The 19,647-nt window shown below is 43.6% G+C and overlaps 1 protein-coding gene across 2 annotated transcripts; it reads right to left on the minus strand.

The window, feature by feature from the left end:
* Positions 1-1,595: 1,595 nt before the first annotated feature.
* On the minus strand, positions 1,596-18,038 carry LOC148875932 (uncharacterized). Of its 2 annotated transcripts, XM_088965757.1 has the most exons (4): positions 3,227-3,348; positions 2,986-3,135; positions 2,069-2,899; positions 1,596-1,920 (listed from the first exon to the last, which is right to left on the minus strand). In XM_088965757.1, exons 1-3 carry the CDS (start codon positions 3,230-3,232, stop codon positions 2,639-2,641), a joined length of 417 nt encoding a protein of 138 aa, XP_088821883.1. In that variant the 5' UTR covers positions 3,233-3,348; the 3' UTR covers positions 1,596-1,920; positions 2,069-2,638. The 2 variants fall into 2 exon arrangements, 1 of the variants encoding a protein (XP_088821883.1); XR_016105380.1 differs by lacking the exon at positions 3,227-3,348 and adding an exon at positions 17,653-18,038 and having other exon boundaries at positions 2,069-3,135.
* Positions 18,039-19,647: the final 1,609 nt, after the last annotated feature.

The following is a 19,647-nucleotide window of genomic DNA, read 5'->3' on the forward strand; positions in this document are numbered from 1 at the left end:
TCTTCCTAAATGGAGCATAAATAATATAATCCCTTGCCATTCATTTGAAACAAACATAATCTTTCTTTTTCTTATAAATATAAAAAATTAAGAAGGTAAAGCTTCCCACTGAGTAACTGCATTCAAGGGTCAAAATATCGGTTGTTTTTTTATAGTTTTTATTTTCAAATCTGGTTCAGAGGGGCCTATTTAAGGCCCCGTCCACCCCCTGGACTGGTCAAAACCCCGATATACCCTCTGTAGGGACTTATTGGAAAGCTCCTGATATGTATCGGCCGATACTGATCGATATTTTGAACCTTGACTGCATTATCTTTTTTTCACTCAGGATCTGCTACTTGCCACAGTGTGTGCAAAAACCTGCTTAACGAAGTGCAAAAACCTATATAATTATTCATGAATGAATACACCAGTGTTCCGTACATGTGGGATACACACTTAAGTGTATGGAACATTGGTGTGTTCATTTGTGATTGGTTATGTAACCCTTTACACAAATTTGGAATCTCAATTTTCAGCTACAGTTTGATAATCGCAAGTGTACCCTATCTTTTAGAATCTTCTAAAAAGAGGCATAAAAATGTCTAAAATACTCATGCAATTATTATTGAGGCTGGTTTTTACAAAAAATAAGAAAAAAATACAAATTTTATAAATAACAAAAAAATAGAGAATTTAAGGTTGTAACTTTGCCTTTAAATGATTGATATGAAGGGAAAATTAAAAAAAAAAATCAATTTCAGAAATTAGATTGGAAGGGTTTGGGTTAACAGTTCATATGAAGAGAAAAATTGGAAAATACACATTTTGGTTAAAAGTAACCATATGGGTATATTGGACATTTTCATACATCTTTTTAGAAGATTCTAACAGAGGGTGTCCATGAAAAATTGAAAAACCGAAAAATCGAACCGAACCGAGAAAATTGAACTACAAAATGTGGTTAACCAAACTCGTCAATTTGATTTCGATTCAAAATTTTTGAAAAACTGAAGGACCGGTTCACTTTTCGATTAACCTATAAAAAAGCTGATGATTAATCGAAATGATTGGTACATATATTTATATGTATATTTTATAAATATTTTTAATATATGTAACATATTTTCCATGTATTATATATATTTATTATATATAAATATATACTTATATTATATTTATAATGATCTATTTACGAATATATTATATATTTTTAAAATATTTATAATATAGTATATATTATTTATTATTTATAATATAATATTATACATATATTTATATAATATATTATAAATATAAAAAACCAAAAAACCGAAGAACCGAACCGGTTAAAAACAAAAACCGACGGACTGGTTAACCGGTGATATTGATTTGGAAAAATGAAAAAATCGGTACTACTGGTTCGATTTACAAAAAAGGGTCATGGTTCAGTTAACCGGACTGTGGACACCCCTAGGTATGCATCCAACTATGTCAAAAAGTTTAAGGGAGATGATTGCAATTACTAACCTTAAGGGGAAATTTCAGCAACAACAAAAATCTTAGGGAGGATTTAACAATTTACCAATAAAAAAAGAAAAAAGAAACAATTCATGTACACCCAAATCCCTACGGATGAAGCACTCAAATAGCCAGCCCTTTACATTTCATCGGAGACAAATACATTAGATCTTCATTTATTTTATTAAAATAAAAATTATAGATTATAAAGCTCATATTTAAGAGATCCAACATGAACAACCAACCTCTCTTTATACGAGTAATTGAGTTACCATTTTCATTTTCAGCCAAGGATAGTGTGTGTATGGCACTGGTCCGCTTTACAAGCGCTCTCTTTTATAAGTGAGCTCCCGATTCACAAGTATTTTATTTCACCTATTTTTTTGGATAAATACAAAGACCCCCTAGGGTTTGTGACAAAAACTTCTCGACAAAGTCCTTCTGTACTATGACCGTTACTATGACCGTAAGACAAAGACCCCCTTTCCTTAACTTTCTATTGAAATTCGCCTTTACAATATTTTTAAATCTCCATACTACCCTTCTAATAAGAAAAACACTGTTCATCTTCCCCGACATCACGATCCACAAACAGCAGCGGCGATAAGGGGAGAGAAAGGGGCATCGGGGATTACCGCCGATGCTCTTCTCTACCTCTGCAAATGGGTTCCACCAGGGTGTCGTACAAGACAATCCTCTGCAAGTCCTTGGGCCGCTTCCATTTTCCTCTCTTCAACACGTCCCGGAAGAAGCTCTGCTTCATCATCTCCTTGAGAACCATCAGAGGGAATTGTTTCGTGATGAAGAGGATTGTCATATTCGAGATCCAGCTTCTGATTATCATCTGATTCTAAATTTATTTTCTATTAGAAGGCTAAGCTCTGGTTCTTCTCCGCTCTCCTTCCTAGTCTAATCTAATCACATTCAGTTCTTCAAATATTTGTAAGCAATTAAGAAAAGTCTAGTTAAACTCATTTTGTTTCAATGTCGCCAGATGGTGCTTCACACGCAACCTTTCACACTAAATTCACTTCCCTTCATCTTCCCCACTTCTACCTTCTGCAGAAATATCTTTCTTTTCTACTTTCTCTTCAATTGAACCCATTAGGAGGTCCACTTTGAGTCTTACAGAGAAAAATCCATTTCTCAAATCCTCGTATCAGCCCCGGAAATGCTCGCTTTCTGTAGTTTCAGAGTCCATCCAGAAGGGTTTGCAGAAAAAGCCATCTCCAGCTGAAGTTTCTCGGACAATAATGGAGTTAACCTTTGTAGGTACCCTTTCTACTCTAACCCAAGAAGGTTTTCCTCTCGGCATTGGTTTGCTTCGTTGTCGATTCTCCTGAAGAGAATCACTGGTTGCTCTTGACATGTGACCAGTGATCCGGTTGCTCTTCAGGCTATATGGAGCTTCCACACCGGGCTAAAACAAACAACAAAATTGCCAACTGTCATTTCTCACAATTCCTGTTTCTTAGTAATTTAATGGAGAGAGAGAGAGAGAATTACCTTCATGGTGATAGAAGGGTCTCCAGAGAACAAGCTTCTGAGCTTTAACAGAAACTCGTTTAAGTAAGGAAGAATTAGTTTTATTAACCAAATTGCCTCTTCTTCCCCCAGTACATGTGTCTGGTTTGAATCATCTATATCTATAGCTCCCTTGTAATTTTTGAAAAAGGAAATAAGTGAGAATTAAGAAACATATCTAACTTCTTTATTTAAGTAAATTTAGTGGGTTTGGGAGATTTACCTGCATAGAATTGATTTGTAGACAAAAATTAAAGCAAGATAGATGAGACCCAGATAAGACGTAGAAATTAAGCTGCTGAAAGTGAAAAAACAAGAAAATTCAGTTATGATGGGGATTAATGGGGGAGAAATGTCACTTCTCATACTGGCACCCATTACCTGAAATTAAGGTCTTCAGTGAAGGAGGATTGATGGTGCGTAATCCGGTCGGTCCTAGTTGACGGTTACCTCGCTTCTGATGAGATTGGAGGTGCTTGAAACAAGGAAGAAAATGGAGACTTTTGGGGAGGAACCCGGTTGGAATACTCCGAAGCTCAAGTTAGTGCTTTTCCAGAAGGCAAGGGAAATGACGAATTCTAAGACTAGAAAGTACAAGAATCACATATCATCTTCTTTGTGAGATGGGGGCCTTTTATAATCACCCTATACACTTACTTCCATGCCTCTGCCAATTCGGACATCATTACCTTTGCCAGGTCGGGTGCCATTCCTCTGCCAATTGCCAGTTTGGGTGTCATAACCTCCACTGCCAGCTGCCAGGGCTGCCTCTGCCCGTCTAAGATGGCAGTGGTGGGTGGCCGTTGGATGGCGGATGTCATGTGTCGGACCTTTAATCAGTTAGGTGCGCCGCCTCCATGTATGGGTCTCCTGGTCGTCAGGTACGGTTGTTTAGTCAGGACACTTGGAGCCGAAGTGGTGTGCGAGGTGAAGTCTTGAGCTCGGGTAGAAGTGTGGCCCGAATTGCCTCTGGGTGGGCAGTTTGGGTCTTTTGCCTTTTGTGCTTTTTGTTAGACTCAGGATTACGAAGGGAGAGCTCGGGTTCCTCCTTGGGGAGCTCGGGACTCTTTAGCTCGGAGCTCGGGTTGCAGGTTCCCCCTTTGGGGGAGCTAGGGACTTTTTTGCTTGGAGCTTGGGTTGTGGGGCCCGCTATCATGCCGAGATGGCGCTTCTGCCAGGTCACTCTTGGTTCCTTCCACGTGTTGTATGGCCAAGGGGTCGGGTCAAATCTTCCTCCATCAATTGCCCCCCACTCCCCATGCTCGGGGTCTTGACCCGGCGTGGGGAGTTCGCGGGACGACAGGTGGATTTGCCTCAGGACATTTTGGTCTTGGTCTAGGACTTCTCTGGTCTGACCTGTTTGTGTTCTTGGCTCAATTGGGGTTGGCTTGGTTTGACCAGGGGTCAGTCCCGGGCTACGTGTAGCTCACGTGCGTAAACAATTTCAAATTTTTGAACATAAACAACGCGCGCCAAAGTGTCTTTTCCTCGGGGAGTGCGCAACTGATTTCGCGGGGAGCCGTTGGATAGTTTCGATCTTGGCCGTTGATGTGCGGGTACAGTGGCTATAAATAGTTGGGGGCCCCTGTCACTTTCCTCCATCTTTCAGCATTTGTTCCTTGAGCTCGCGTCCAAGCCTGTCAGCTTGCGTTGCTTGTTTGTAGTCCGGTAGCTTTTCCTAGTGAGTCCTCAGCCCTTTGTTTCGATGTCTAGTTCGGGTAGCTTACGTAGTCTCCTAGGGGTCTGATGCCGGTTCTACGAACTGAGCTGCTGCCCCCGACAACCTTAGTGAGTCTGGGGCGGGGTCCGAGGTAGAGCTCGAGGAAGAGCTCGAGTTCGAGCCCATAGGCTAAGTCACCTTGGGTAGTTTGGCATCCACCTCCCACTGAGGTCAGGTGCCAAATAAGTTCGGACCCTCCACTATGACGTCCGAAAGGCTTTGGTCCCTTATCGTCCAGTATAACCTGCCCGGGGAGTATACTTAATTTGTACCCTTGGGCGACTTTCCTTGGGACCACGGTCCGGATGAGATCATGATATTCTGGGAGCATCTTGTTGCCGGGCTATGCCTTCCCTTCCATCTCCTAATCATCGAGGTCATGAACCACTTCGGCGTCACTGTAGATCAGCTTCACCCGAACTCTATCCGTAACCTTGTCGGGACCATCTCCCTTTGTTGTAGGAGGGCATACTACTTGTCACCTCGCCCGAGCTTCAAGCTCTTACACGATCTCCCAAATAAGGTCCCGGCATGGAAGCGGGACTACTTCGTGGTTCGAAGTGCTACAGGGTGGCCGTTTCCTACTGAGTGGGGTTTGGCCGCTCCAGACCCCGGTGTCACATTAGACGAAGATACTGTGAAGGGCCTCCAGGACTGGGCCCAACAAGGGCTCAAATGTGAAGTCTACCTAATGGGGGACAAGTTTATTCAGGTCGGTCTGAGTTCGGGTAGGTTTCTTGCTCAGACGAAGATACTCTTGCTTTTGCTTTTATTGCCGTCTTCTGATGCCGAGTTCCTTTTTGCAGGTGTTATGGAGGCAGAGAAGACTCGAGGTGCAAATTTGTTCGCTAGCATGAAAAGGAGGAAGCGAGCTACTAAGTGGGTCCGTGCCGAACCTTCCCAGGTTGCGGAGCTCGAGGCACCAAGAATAGAGCCTCATGGGGAGCCTGAGGTGGCCCCTTCAGTTCAGGAAGCAGAAGGAGCTCCCTATGCCGACACTGCCTATACCCGGGCTGTGCCTTTGGGCTCGAGAAGTCACGAGGAGGTTGGAAGTGTGCTGACGCCGAGCTATGCTCTCCAAAAAAGCAAGAAGGCCATTTGTCCTAAGGAGGTCGCGTAGTGGGCCAATCTTCCTACAAATCTCATAGGCACTTGTGCTGCAACTCACGCCATGGTGGTAAGTCGGGGTAGTTTTTTTTTTTTTACCGAGCTGATTTGTCCTCGTTCTGGCAGGTGAACTCCTCTATCCATGCTTTGGCAATTCAGGCAGAGAGGGGATTGAAGCGAGCAGAAGCTGCCGAAGCGGCTTCCCGCGCTACGCGAGCTGAGCTATCGAGGTCTCGAAGGGACAAAGAGGCCTTAGGAATGGTGGTGAGACATATGGCCGACCTGAAGTTGGACCTGGAGCATCAGGTCGAGTACCTTCAGGAAGATATTAGGGAGAAGACTCAGATCTTTTCTCAGGCCGTCGAGGAGGCAAAGGTGAAAGTCGTCGAGGATTACATCGCTTCGCTGTGTTTCGACGATATGATGGTGGGCTCGTACAGACGGGGTTTCAAGTTGAGTTGATGGATGATAAGGAACACGTACCCTGAGCTCGACGTTAGTGCCCTAACCACTTCGCGCATCACTCAGAAGATGGCTGCCGCAGCAGATGATGACACAGATTTCGAAGATGAAGCGGGTCCTTCGGGTGTTGTCGAAGTCCCTTCTGAAGGCGAGGAAGATTGACCAGAAAATCAAAATTTTGGGTGATTCAATAAAGGGCAAATATTAAAAGAGTAAATATTTGCCCGCGAAAGCCTTCTTATTGGATTGCTAAATTTTGGGTGATTCAATAAAGGGCAAAATAAAAGATTCATTATAAAATAAAAAAAGACATTACATTATCCATAAATAGATATATACGTGTAGTTGCATATACAAACAAGATATACAAATTCCTACATGACAGATTAAATCTCCACGATTCAGTGTATTTTTCATTAAATACATGCATATTTGTAATATTATTTAAATTTAATCGTTTGATTCGCGAGGAGCTGGATGAGAAGAAACTCTCATGTCCGGTTCTGCAGTAGAGATGGAATTGAGAAACAACCATCAACTATAACCCCAAAAGAACTAGATTTCGTAAACAACATAGAGGGAGAATGAAGGGAATATCTTATCGAGGCAATCGTATTTGTTTCGGTAGATACGCTCTTCAGGCACTTGAACCCGCTTGGATCACATCTAGACAAATAGAAGCAAGGCGGTGAGCAATGACACGATATGCGCGTCGTGGTGGAAAAATCTGGATATGTATATTTCCAGATAAACCTGTTACAATAAGACCTACGGAAACACGTATGGGTTCGGGGAAAGGATCTCCCGAATATTGGGTATCCGTCGTTAAACTGGGTCGAATACTTTATGAAATGGGTGGAGTATCAGAAATTGTAGCCAGAGAAGCTATTTCAATAGCTGCATCCAAAATGCCTATACGAACACAATTCGTTATTGCAGGATAGGGGTGTGGAACCAAAGGAAAGAGATCTATGCGGTGAAAAAAAAAAACAATCGCAAGTTTTTTTTTTTATTTTTGGACAAAAAATATTTCTTTTTATTCCTTCGCCCTTTACATTGAAAGAATAGATAAAAAAATATGATTCAACCTCAGACCCATTTGAATGTAGCGGACAACAGTGGGGCTCGAGAATTGATGTGTATTCGAATCATAGGAGCTAGTAATCGCCGATATGCTCATATTGGTGACGTTATTGTTGATGTAATCAAAGAAGCAGTGCCCAATATGCCTCTAGAAAAATCTGAAGTGATTAGAGTTGGTAATTGTACGTACATGTAAAGAACTCAAACGTGACAACGGTATGATAATACGATATGATGACAATGCAACAGTTGTCATTGATCAAGAAGGAAATCCAAAAGGAACTCGAGTTTTTGGTGTGATCGCTCGGGAATTGAGAATTGAATTTTATTAAAATAGTTTCATTATCCCCTGAGGTATTATAAATACTAATAGATGAGACCATGATAGGGTATTTGAAATAAATTAAATTAACTGAAAACTGAAAAAAAATCAATTAAAAATGAATTAGTAGATTGTCTCACGCATATACCTTTAAAATTCATAAAAAAAACACAGAGCATGTTGATTATATCGAAACTCGGAGGCACCAATAATTATAATTTGTCATGGGTAGGGACACTATTGCCGACATAATAACTTCTATACAAAATGCTAACATGGATAAAAAAAGAACGGTTCGAATAACATTTACTAATATTACCGAAAACATTGTGAAAATACTTCTACGAGAAGGTTTTATCGAAAACGTGAGAAAACATCAGGAAAACAACAAATATTTTTTGGTTTTAACCCTACGACATAGAAGGAATAGGAAAGGGCCATATAGAACTATTTTAAAACGTATCAGCCGACCCAATCTATGAATCTATTCTAACCATCAACGCATTCCTAAGATTTTAGGTGGAATGGGGATTGTAATTCTTTCTACTTCTCGCGGTATAATGACAGATTGAGAGGCTCGACGAGAAGGAACCGGAGGAGAAATTGTGTGTTATATATGGTGATCCTTCTAATATCCGAATTGGATCCGTAACTTCCTATTTGTGAAAAAAAAAGAGGAAAGATAAGTTGTCTAATATAACTCCTCCTCCATTAGTTGATACTTCAAGGGGGTTACTTGGAATGAAAGAACAAAAATGGATTCATGAAGGTTTAATTATTGAATCACTTCCCAACGGTATGTTCCGGGTTCGTTTAGATAATGAAGATCTGATTCTAGGTTATGTTTCAGGAAAGATCCGACGTAGTTTTATACGAATACTACTAGGAGATAGAGTCAAAGTTGAAGTAAGTCGTTATGATTCAACCAGAGGGCGTATAGTTTATAGACTCCGTAACAAAGATTCGAACGATTAGGTGGCTTTTTCAACATTCTCTTCATGGGGATTACAATTCGAGGTTCAAAATTTCAAGAGACTTATTTTCTTCCAAAGCAAAGAGTAGATTCAGAATTAAGGTAAGGAAGAACAAATATGAAAATAAGGACCTCCATTCGTAAAATTTGTGAAAAATGTCGACTGATCCGTAGGCGGGGACGAATTATAGTAATTTGTTCCAACCCGAGACATAAACAAAGACAAGGATAATCTTTCTAAAAAGGGACTCTCTAAAGAATCCGATGTACAAATAAAGAATCTGTTTTGACATGAAATGGATATATCTGTATATCTCTAACTCATATTTATGAGATGATAAAATATGGCAAAACCTATACCAAGAATTGGTTCACGTAGAAACGGACGTATTGGTTTATGTAAGAGTGGACGTAGAATACCAAAGGGAGTTATTCATGTTCAAGCAAGTTTCAACAATACCATTGTGACTGTTACAAATGTACGAGGTCGAGTGGTTTCTTGGTCTTCTGCCAGTACTTGTGGATTTCGGGGTACAAGAAGAGGGACACCATTTGCTGCTCAAACCGCAACAGGAAATGCTATTCGTATAGTAGTGGATCAGGGTATGCAACGAGCAGAAGTCATGATAAAAGGTCATGGTCTCGGAAGAGATGCAACATTACGAGCCATTCGTAGAAGTGGTCTACAATTAAGTTTTGTACGGGACGTAACCCCTATGCCACATAATGGATGTAGACCTCCTAAAAAAAGATGTGTGTAGAAATAAGAATGGAACAGATTTCAAGAGAAATAAATGATTCAATGATCTGATCAAATAATATTACTATGGTTCGAGAGGAAATAGCAGTATCTACTCGGACACTACAGTGGAAGTGTGTTGAATCAAGAGTAGACAGTGTCTTTATTATGGATGTTTTATTTTGTCTCCACTTATGAAAGGTCAAGCCGATACGATAGGCATCACGATGCGAAGGGCTTTGCTTGGAGAAATAGAAGGAACATGTATCACATGTGCAAAATTTGAGAAGATACCACACGAATATTCTACCATAGTAGGTATTGAAGAATCAGTACATGAAATTTTAATGAATTTGAAAGAAATTGTATTGAGAAGTAATCTGTATGGAACTCGCAATATTATATTATAATTATATTAGTAATATTAACTAATTATAGTTATTTTATAGTTATAACGGGTTGGCCCTAAGGAAAAGATAAAATAAAATTAAAGATAGATTAAGGATAAGAAAGCAATTCAGATCATAATAAAACATTTTCTAGTTTTATTCGGAAAGGTAGGGGATAAGACGAAAAAATCAAACATTTTCTGTTTTGACATGAAATGGATATATCCGTATATCTCTAACTCATATTTATGAGATGATAAAATATGGCAAAACCTATACCAAGAATTGGTTCACGTAGAAACGGACGTATTGGTTTACGTAAGAGTGGACGTAGAATACCAAAGGGAGTTATTCATGTTCAAGCAAGTTTCAACAATACCATTGTGACTGTTACAGATGTACGAGGTTGAGTGGCTTGTGAGCTCGTTTGTGTTTTTTGTTTGTTTTTTCTTTTTTCCTTTTAAACACTGTAAAGCAAACATTTAGCAATGAAGTGTACTTTTTCTGTTCAAAAGTGTTTGTGCAAATATTCTCCTTTTTCCGAAGTGACTATATGCTTGAGCTACTAGACTTAAGCCCCGGGGCGAGTTAACATAGTAAGGCTATGTGCCCGATCTGTTCTCCACTCGGGTTAGCTAACAGGCTGAATTGGACCCTGGGCTATGCACCTCGGGATCCATACTTGTGTAGATTGATTTCGTTGATAAGTGGTCAAGTTCCTCGTTAGCTCAGCATTCTGGGCCTTAGGGTGTCGAGGTCTTTGCTAGCTCAGCATTCTGGCCCTTGGGGTGCCGAGGTCTTTGCTAGCTCGACATTCTGGGCCTTTAGGGTGCCGAGGTCTTTGCTATCTCGGCATTCTAGCCCTTTTGCTCTAATAGCGGCTCATGGCCTGCTTAGTTTGATAATTTATAGGTAAAATCATCTTAAGTTGACGATGTTCCATGCCCGGGGTATCTGTTTACCTTCCAGGGTCTCGAGCTCGTATGCTCCCCCGAGTACTCTCTTTACTCGGTAGGGTCTTTCCTAGTTTGGCCCGAGTTTGCCAACGCAGGGCTCAGGTACTATGATTTTGCGGAGGACCAGGTCGCCAATGCAAAAGTTTCATTTCTTAACTCTGGCATTGTAGTATCGACCTACCCTTTGCTGGTATGTTGTGGTTCTGATGTATGTGAGGTCCCTCACCTCGTCAAGTAGGTCAAGGATGGTACGTAGCTCGTCGTTATTAGTTTTGTCGCTGTATGCTTCCAACCAAAGTGAGGGGATTTCGATTTTGGCTGGGATGACTACCTCCGTGCCATAGGTGAGGTTGAAGGGAGTTTCTTCAGTGGCGGTCTTCTCTGTAGTTCGGTATGCCCATAGGACGTTGGGCAGCTCGTCTGCCCATAACCCTTTAGCTCGGTCTAGCCTGGATTTTAGTCTGCGGAGGATATCTCTGTTCGTGACTTCTGCCTGACTGTTTGCTTGTGGGTGCGCAACTGACGTAAAGTTTTGCCAAATCCCCATGCCTTGGCAACACTCTTGGAATTTGATGTCTTCGAACTGCTTGCCATTGTCGGAGATCAACACCCGAGGTAGCCCGAAGTGGCACACTATGTTCTTCTAGAAGAAGTTCTGGACATTTCGAGCTATGATGGTTATGAGAGTTTCAGCTTCAACCCACTTGGTGAAGTAGTCTACTGCCACTACTAGGAACTTCCTTCCTTTTGTTGCTGGCGGGAATGGCCCGAGTAGGTCGTTACCCCATTATGCGAAGGGCCATGGAATGGTGAGGTACTTGATGTCGGCGGCGGGCTGATGGTGAATATTGGCGTGCTTTTGGCACTTCTCACACTTCCTGATTAGCCCAACGGCGTCTGCTCCTACCCCCCAAGTGTCAGCCACATAGGCCTTCATGAATGTCGCGGAGTACAAGCTAGGCTTCGGGAGGTCGCAAGCAGCGAGGTAGGGGAGCGTGTAGGATCTTCGGTACAGCCGTTCGTCTATCATGACGTACTTGGCTGCTTGACGCTCTACCCTCCTAGCGGCATTGCATTCCGCGGGGAGGGTTCCATGTAGCAGGAAGCTCGTGAGTGGATCAATCCAGCTCGGTTCTGCTTGGGCAACAGGAGCGACCTCCTCTGTCCCCGGAGAATGCTAGGCTGAAGTAACTCCTCTATGTACACAGCTCTCATGGTGATGTCACTGGTGCCGGCTAGCCGGGACAGAGCGTCGGCCTCAGTGTTCTCTGACCTCGGGATTTGCTTGATGAAGTGTGACTGGAAGCTAAGCAGTGTCTCTCTTACCTTTGCCAAGTAGGCGATCATAGCCGGCTCGCGGGCTTCGTATTCCCCTGTAACTTCATAGTGTCTCTCTTACCTCTTGCGCCAGAGCTAGCCCTGCTATCACTGCCTCGTATTCCACCTCATTGTTGGATGCCGCAAACTCAAAACGTAGCGCGTACTCCAGTTTCGTGCCACTTGGTCTGCGAAGAACTACACCAGCTCCGCTGCCCTGCTGATTTTAGGAGCCATCTACATGAAGGATCCATGGCTCTTCATCCCAGTTTGCACTCGGTCTAACCAAAAGAGATACCGAACTAGGTGCGATCTCACGGGGCTCGGACTCAACCGGTCTGGGAGCACCGAGCTCACCCGAACTGGGAGCCTCGTGCTCAACCGGGCTGAGGACCTCGGAACTGAACGTGCATTCTGTAACAAAATCCACCAAGGCTTGAGCTTTGATAGCGGTTCGAGGCTTGTACTGGAGATCATACTCACTGAGTTCGATGGCCCACTTCGTCAATCGTCTAGAGACCTCAGGCCTGAGTAATACTTGCCTCAAGGGTTTGTTGGTGAGGACGATGATGGTATGAGCTTGGAAATATGGGCTGAGTTTGCGGGCCACAATGACCAACGCATAGGCTAGCTTTTATATCTCTGGATATCTTGTTTCTGCTCCCTGCAATATCTTACTAACATAGTAGATGGGTCGTTGGACCCGATCTGCTTCCTTTATTAGTACCGAACTGACCACTTCGTTGCTTGCCGAGAGGTACAGTTCTAAAACATTGTCCTCTTCGGGCCGGGTCAACACTGGGATGCTAGCAAGGTATTTCTTGAGCTCGTCAAATGCGAGCTGGTAGTTCGGGTTCCACTCGAGCCCTTTGCCTTTTATTGACTTGAAGAAGGGCAAGCAATGGTCTGCTGACTTAGACATGAAACGACTCAGAGCGGCTATCTTGTTGTTTAGCCTCTGGACCTCTTTTACTTTTCGGGGTGGTCTCATATCTAGGATGGCCTTTATTTTGTCCGGGTTGGCCTCAATACTGCACCGGTTGACGATGTACCCTAGGAACTTACCCGAGTTGACACCGAAGACACACTTGTTTGGATTTAATTTCATGCTAAATTGACACATAATTTGGAAGATGGAATGCAAGTATTGTATTAATTCATGCCAAAACCGCGTCTTGACGACCATGTCGTCTACATAACATTCTATCTTTATGCCAATTAAGGGCTGAAACAACTTATTCATGAGCCTTTGGAAGGTCGCCCCATCATTTTTCAGTCCGAAGGGCATAACCTTGTAGCAGTACAGGCCGAACTTGGTTATGAAGGTAGTTTTTTCCTCGTTGAACGGGTCCATCCTGATTTGGTTGTAGCCCGAGTAGGCATCCAGGAAGCTAGAAACTCATGTCTCGAGGTCGCGTCCACTAGGCAGTCGATCCTAGGGAGGGGGAAGCAATCATTTGGGCAAGCTTGGTTCAGGTCGGTGTAGTCGACGCACATGCGCCACTTGCCGTTTGCCTTCTTTACCAGAACAGGGTTGGCCACCTAGCTCGGGTAATGAACTTTCCTTGTGAAGTTTGCTGCGAGGAGCTTCTTGACCTCCTCATCGACCGCCCTCCAACGTTCTGGGGCTAAGTTACATTTCTTCTGTCTAATGGGTCTAACTACAGGGTCAGTATTGAGCTTGTGAGTTATGAGCATAGGGTCTATGCCGAGCATTTCTGCCGCGGATCAAGCAAAGTAATCTGGCGGGTAAGAAGCGTACCAGTTTGGATCGCAGGGGTTCTTCCAGGGATGCTCCGACCTGAAGTAATCTGGCGGGGTCTTTTGGTGAGACAGAGATGGGAACAGTTTCCTCTGTTGGTGCAGCTCGCTCCTCGTTCTGTTCCGTAGGTCGCTCCAGTTCGAGGTCGTTGGTTACCTTGGTCTTTCCCTTGCCGGCGGCAACGTAACACTTGCGGGACTCGAGTTGGTCGCCCCGCACTACCCCGATGCCGAAGTCCGTTGGGAACTTCATGGCCAAATAGTAAGTGGACACCACAACTCTTAAAGTGTGGGTGATCGGCCAACCTACTATGGCATTGTAGGGGGAGGGGGTCGCGACCACCAAGAAATCATGACTGAGTCTTACCGTGTTAGGCCACGTGCCGACTTTCATAGGTACTGTGACCTTTCCCAGGGGTCTGACCTCTTATCGCTAAAGCCGACCAGTGGGGTGTTCGCAGGCTTTAAGTCACTCTCTCGGAATTTGAGCTTGTTGAAGGCCGCTTTAAAGAGGATGTCTGCCGAACTGCCGGAGTCAATGAGTACCCGTCGGACTTCGAAGTCATTGATCTTCATATTTATGACAAGTGCGTCATCGTGGGGGTAGTGGACCCCGTGCGCATCGTCTTCGGTGAAGAATATGGGGTCTTCCGTCCTAGGCCACTTCAGGGGATTTCGTTCTTCTCTGGCAGCCTCCTGGGTTGACGCGCGAGGTGCTGCCAAGGTGCACCCTGCCACGATCGATCCTCCAACAATCACGTGGATTGTTCCCCGAACTAGTCTTTCCTCCGGGGGCTGGTTTTGTGGTTCTATTGGCCGGCTGCTGGACTCGGGAGTGTCTTTGCTGTGCTCTCCTTACCGACCTGGCTTATTACTATTATTATTATTGTGCTGTACAAAATTTCGTAGACATCCGCGACGGATAAGTTCCTCTATCTCGTCGTAGAGATTATTACAATGTTCGGTGCTATGACCATGATCCCTATGGAAACTGCAGTACAAGTTTTTATTCCTCTCGTTCGGGTTTCCCTTCAGGCGAGGTGGTCACTTCACATATGGGGCATCTTTGATCGTCATTAAGATCTCGGCCTGCTTCACGTTTAAGGGTGTGTAGTCCGTCTGAGCTGCTAAGGGAGATCAGAATGGCTGGCTTGACTTCGTCTCCTGAGCTGGGTCTTTCCTTCTTCTGTCATCTAGGTTGGAGGGCTCGTCTTCCCTCTTCCTTTTCTCGATCCCGCTTTCAGCCCTTTGGTTGATCTCCTCCTTTGTTCTCATGAATTTGTCCGCGAGCTTGAGGAATTCAGCCACGGTCGCGGGCTGGTTAACTACCATGTGCCACTTGAACTCCTTGTGTGTCACTTCTCTCTTGGCTACAACGAGCTACATCGCGGGGTCCAGGCGTGGTATCTTCAAGCATGCGTCATTGAACCACTTGATGTAGCCCTAGATGGACTCTCCTCTCTGGACTACTCTGAAGATGCTCTCCTCAGTTTGGGGGCACCGTTTGCTGGTAACAAAGTGCGCGGTGAAGGCCTACACGAACTGGGTCCAGCTTCTAATTGACCCGGGGGCCAGGTTCCTGTACCAGGTGCGGGCCACCCCCCTAAAGGTGGTAGTGAAGGCCACACACATGTAGGATTCACTGGCCCTTGCCAGGTGCATTTGGGACTAGAGGGCATCGATGTGGTCGTTGGGGTCGAAGGACCCATCATACTTGTCTAGAGAGGGGAGTTTGAAATCTCTGGGCATGGGGACTGAAAGGAGTTCTGATGAGAGGGGGGAAGGGACTGAGAGAATAAGGGCAGCTTTTACCTCGTCCGAGCTTGTCTCTTCTTTACCTCGGAGCTCGGGCAGGATGCAGGTGGTAGTTCGGCGACTTTGCCGGTGTCTTCGTTGCTGCTTAGAGGGCCTGGTATTGGCACTACTGGCCTTAGTGTTGCCGAGCTCGATGGGCCCAAACTGTTGGTAGTTCTCCGCTAGGATGCCGAATCGGTTCTCTGTAAGCGGGAGCTCAAACTTGGAGTGCCGAGGTGCTGACTTGACTGGCAAGGAGGTTCTTGATCCGTCGGCGAGCTACGAGGCGGGGGTGATTAGTCTTTCCCTCCTGCCCGGGGATGAGGCCTGGCTCTTGGAGGGGTTCTGAAGTTGGGAGGCTTCTCCTCTATGAAGGCGTCCGCCCTGAGGGGAGGGCTTAACCGACTTTGGAGTGGGGTGTCGAGGTGGAAGCTGTGGTTGGTTCAGAGGCAGTTGGGGGAACTACTGTTGATAGTGATACTGAGAGATGTGGTGCAGTACTTGTTGCTGATGGAGCTGATGTTGCTGGAACTGCTGCATTTGGGCTTGCATTGCCCGCATGCACTGCATCAAGTCATCAAACTAGTTTTGGCTAGTTGTCAGAGGGATAGCAGTTGGTTCGGCAAAGGTTGTCTCGACAGGGAGAGGAAGGGGAACATTCACAGGTGCCACCATGTTTTGTGCATTGAGGCTAGGGATTCCATCCGTCGATAGGGGGACGATGAACTATCCTATGCACACAGTGGTGGGCTGGGGGTGTTCACCTACAACATTCAAGCCAGTGTTGTGCCTGCTGCTGCTGGGAGAAGCCATGGAAGCTAAGGTTTCTTTGAGAAAGAGAGAGTTGAAGGATAGGCGAGGCTTTTTGAAAGTTTCCCATAGACGGCGCCAAATGATGGTGCACAATCCGGTTGGTCCTAGCTATCAGTTACCTCGCTTCTGACGAGATTGGAGGTGCCTGAAACTAGGAAGAAAATGGAGACTTCCGGGGAGGAATTCAGTTGGAATACTCCGAAGCTCAAGTTAGTACTCTTTCAGAAAGCAAGAGAAATGATGAATTCTAAGACCAGAAAGCGCAAGAATCACATACCATCTTCTTTGTGAGATGGGGGCATTTTATAATCACCCTGTACACTTACTTCCATGCCTCTGCCAGTTCGGGCATCATTACCTCTACCAAATCGGGTCACCTACTCTACCAGGTCGGGTGTCATTTCCTCTACCAATTGCCAATTTGGGTGTCATAACCTCCACTGCTAGCTGCTAGGGTCGCCTTTGCCCGTCTGAGATGGCGGTGGCGGGTGGTCGTTGGATGGCGGCTATCATGTGTCGGACCTTTAATCAGTCAGGTGCGCCGCCTCCGTGTATGGGTCTCCTGGTCGTCAGGTATGGTTGTTCAGTCAGGACACTTGGAGCCGAAGTGGTGTGTGAGGTGAAGTCTTGAGTTCGGGTAGAAGTGTGGCCCGAACTGCCTCTGGGTGGGCAGTTCGGGTCTTTTGCCTTTTGTACTTTTTGTTAGGCTCAAGACTCTTCAGCTTGGAGCTCAGGTTGCAGGTTCCCCCTTTGGGGGAGCTCGGGACTGTTTTGCTCGGAGCTCAGGTTGTGGGGCCTGCTGTCGTGCTGAGCTGGCGCTTCTGCCAGGTCACTCTTGGTTGCTTCCACGTGTCGTATGACCAAGGGGTCGGGTCAATTCTTCTTCCATCAAAAGGATAAAAAGTAGGAAAAATGTCCCCATTCCAAACACAAATGCTGATCTCGATACGTCTCTCCACATGACTAAATCGACTGATTTTTTCAAAAAAAAAATCAAGTAGAAAAGTGAAAAAATAAAGAGAATTATACTAAACGAATTAGAAAAGAGATTCACCAATGCTTTGTAATTTTCGATGGGTTTTTGGTTTACTGTTTACTTCAAAAACTTCATCCACGGCCAACAAATTTGAAGAAGTGAGATACAAAACTAAAAGAGAAAGAGCACTTGAAACCAGGAACTAGTATCACCGAACTGTAACCGGAAATGACTTACTTGGAGGTGATTTTCTAAGATCTTGATCAATTATAGGACGAACAAAAACAGAGCATCGCTGCTTATTCACATTTGGAGAGATGGGTGCCGGTTTATCATGGCCCTGTTGAAGCTTGCTTTTTTCATCCATGGCTCTTTTCAGTTTTGCAAATTTATGAGCAATTAGGGAGTGCTCTGCAACCAGTGATTGCTTTTTATTCAGAACTGGGGAGATGGGTTTCGGTGTTTCATTGACTTGTGCAATCTTCTTCTCTTCATTCACAACCTTTTGGGGTTTTACAGGACTTGGGGAAATTACAGGTTGATCTGGAATATGGGGTGGCTGTTTATTCACAATCGGAGAAAGGGGCTGTCGTGAAGTTGGGGAAGATGAACAGTATTTTTCTTGCAATTGTCTATTATGGGGATTAAAAATATTGCAACCACAGATTTCAACATAAAGCTAATGGAAGGGGGGTTTTGTCTTAGGGTCATAGTACAAGGGGGTTTTTGTCACAGACTCCATAGTACAAGGGGGTCTTTGTAATTTATCCCCTTTTTTTTTTTTTTTTTTTTTTGAGAAATACAAAAAAAATCAGGATGTTAGCTTATTGGGCGTTTAAAGTGATTTTACTTAATATTATAATATTTATAATGACAATTGTATAACATCTAAAAAAAGTAGTCAATTTTTTCAAATTTCAATGTTCTATGTCACCAAACGATTCGGAATTATCGAGGCAATTGGAGAAATGTCAAATTGACATTTGAAGAAACCTCGATCCTATCCCAAATTTCAAAGCTAATCATTACAAAAACAATTTTTTTTCCTGAAAAACAGGATTGGCAAGTGCAATTTTCTTGCTGATTCCATTTATTTGTTGATGTGCATGCACGATACTTCAGTAGAAATGGAATACTTATAAAACACACCGGTGCCAAACACCCACTTAATTGCGAATCACGCAAATATTTTGAATGGACCTTAAACCGGTTCAGAGGGTGAATGGACCTTAAACCGGCCCCTCTGAACCGGATTTAAAAAAACCAAAAAACAACTGGTACTGTCCGATATGCCTCTACTGGTGTAACGTATATATCAATATTTTGAACCTTGGGTGTAAGTGACAAAGCAGTTAATCTATGCCTCTCAAGGAAGAGCAGAGGCAGAATCTCGAACCAGTCCTATCACCTTGAATTCTAAGATATAAGAAGAAATTAGTCCAGCCTAGGTAATTGAGCAAAAAACTCATCTTAATGGGAAAATGGTTCTATTCTTCATGGTTGGTGTTCTTCTTAATTGACTCATTCATTTTTAGTTGGTTTCTACTCTCTTCATTCAAATTATCATAACCTTGTGAAGGATTTAAAATTGACAATGACAGATTCCAACAAATAGGATTCTCAAAAGATGTTAGTTTATTTTCTTTTAAAGATAAGCATTTGTTCCCAGTTCTTCTATTTGTTTTCTTGCTATTTTAAAATGTTTCTTTTATTTCTTTTCGTTCATTTAGTATCAATTTGTTTGGTTTTGGCTCTGGCAATGCAAGCTTGATTTTTATATACAGGAAAGGAATAGATATTCCCTCTGAACCTGCAGGTAATACTGTATCATCAATTCTTGATTTCCCCTTTTTTTCCTAATAGATTTAATGTAACAATTGCTTAATGGATATAGTGAAATACATGAATTGAAGTAGTAAAAAAATGATTTAAGCATTCATGATTTAACTATATGATGAAATAGAATTCATGTAACCAACCTCATATAGTTGGGATAAGGCTTAGATGATGATGACTAGAAGAATTCAATGATCCTTCTTCTTACTTTCAACCTATTGTGAATATTGAGATCTTGTTTTTGATCATTCAGCAAGAGGGAACAATCCATTGCATTGCATGAATTGATGGTACTCTTCTTTTTTTTTGTTTACAAGATTGGTGGTCATTTTCCAAAACTCAAGATATACTTAAGTTGTCTACCTACGAAAAAGACAAAATAGTGAAGACTTTCAC

This window comes from Nelumbo lutea, chromosome 1 (assembly GCF_056320005.1).
Source record: "Nelumbo lutea isolate HS-2025 chromosome 1, American lotus-T2T, whole genome shotgun sequence".
Lineage (NCBI taxonomy): Eukaryota > Viridiplantae > Streptophyta > Magnoliopsida > Proteales > Nelumbonaceae > Nelumbo > Nelumbo lutea.

Coding starts and splice junctions, on each gene's coding strand:
- LOC148875932 (XM_088965757.1), bottom strand. Junction 2,900..2,985: donor ACCCTTCTATCACCATGAAG/GTAATTCTCTCT, acceptor TGTTTGTTTTAG/CCCGGTGTGGAAGCTCCATA.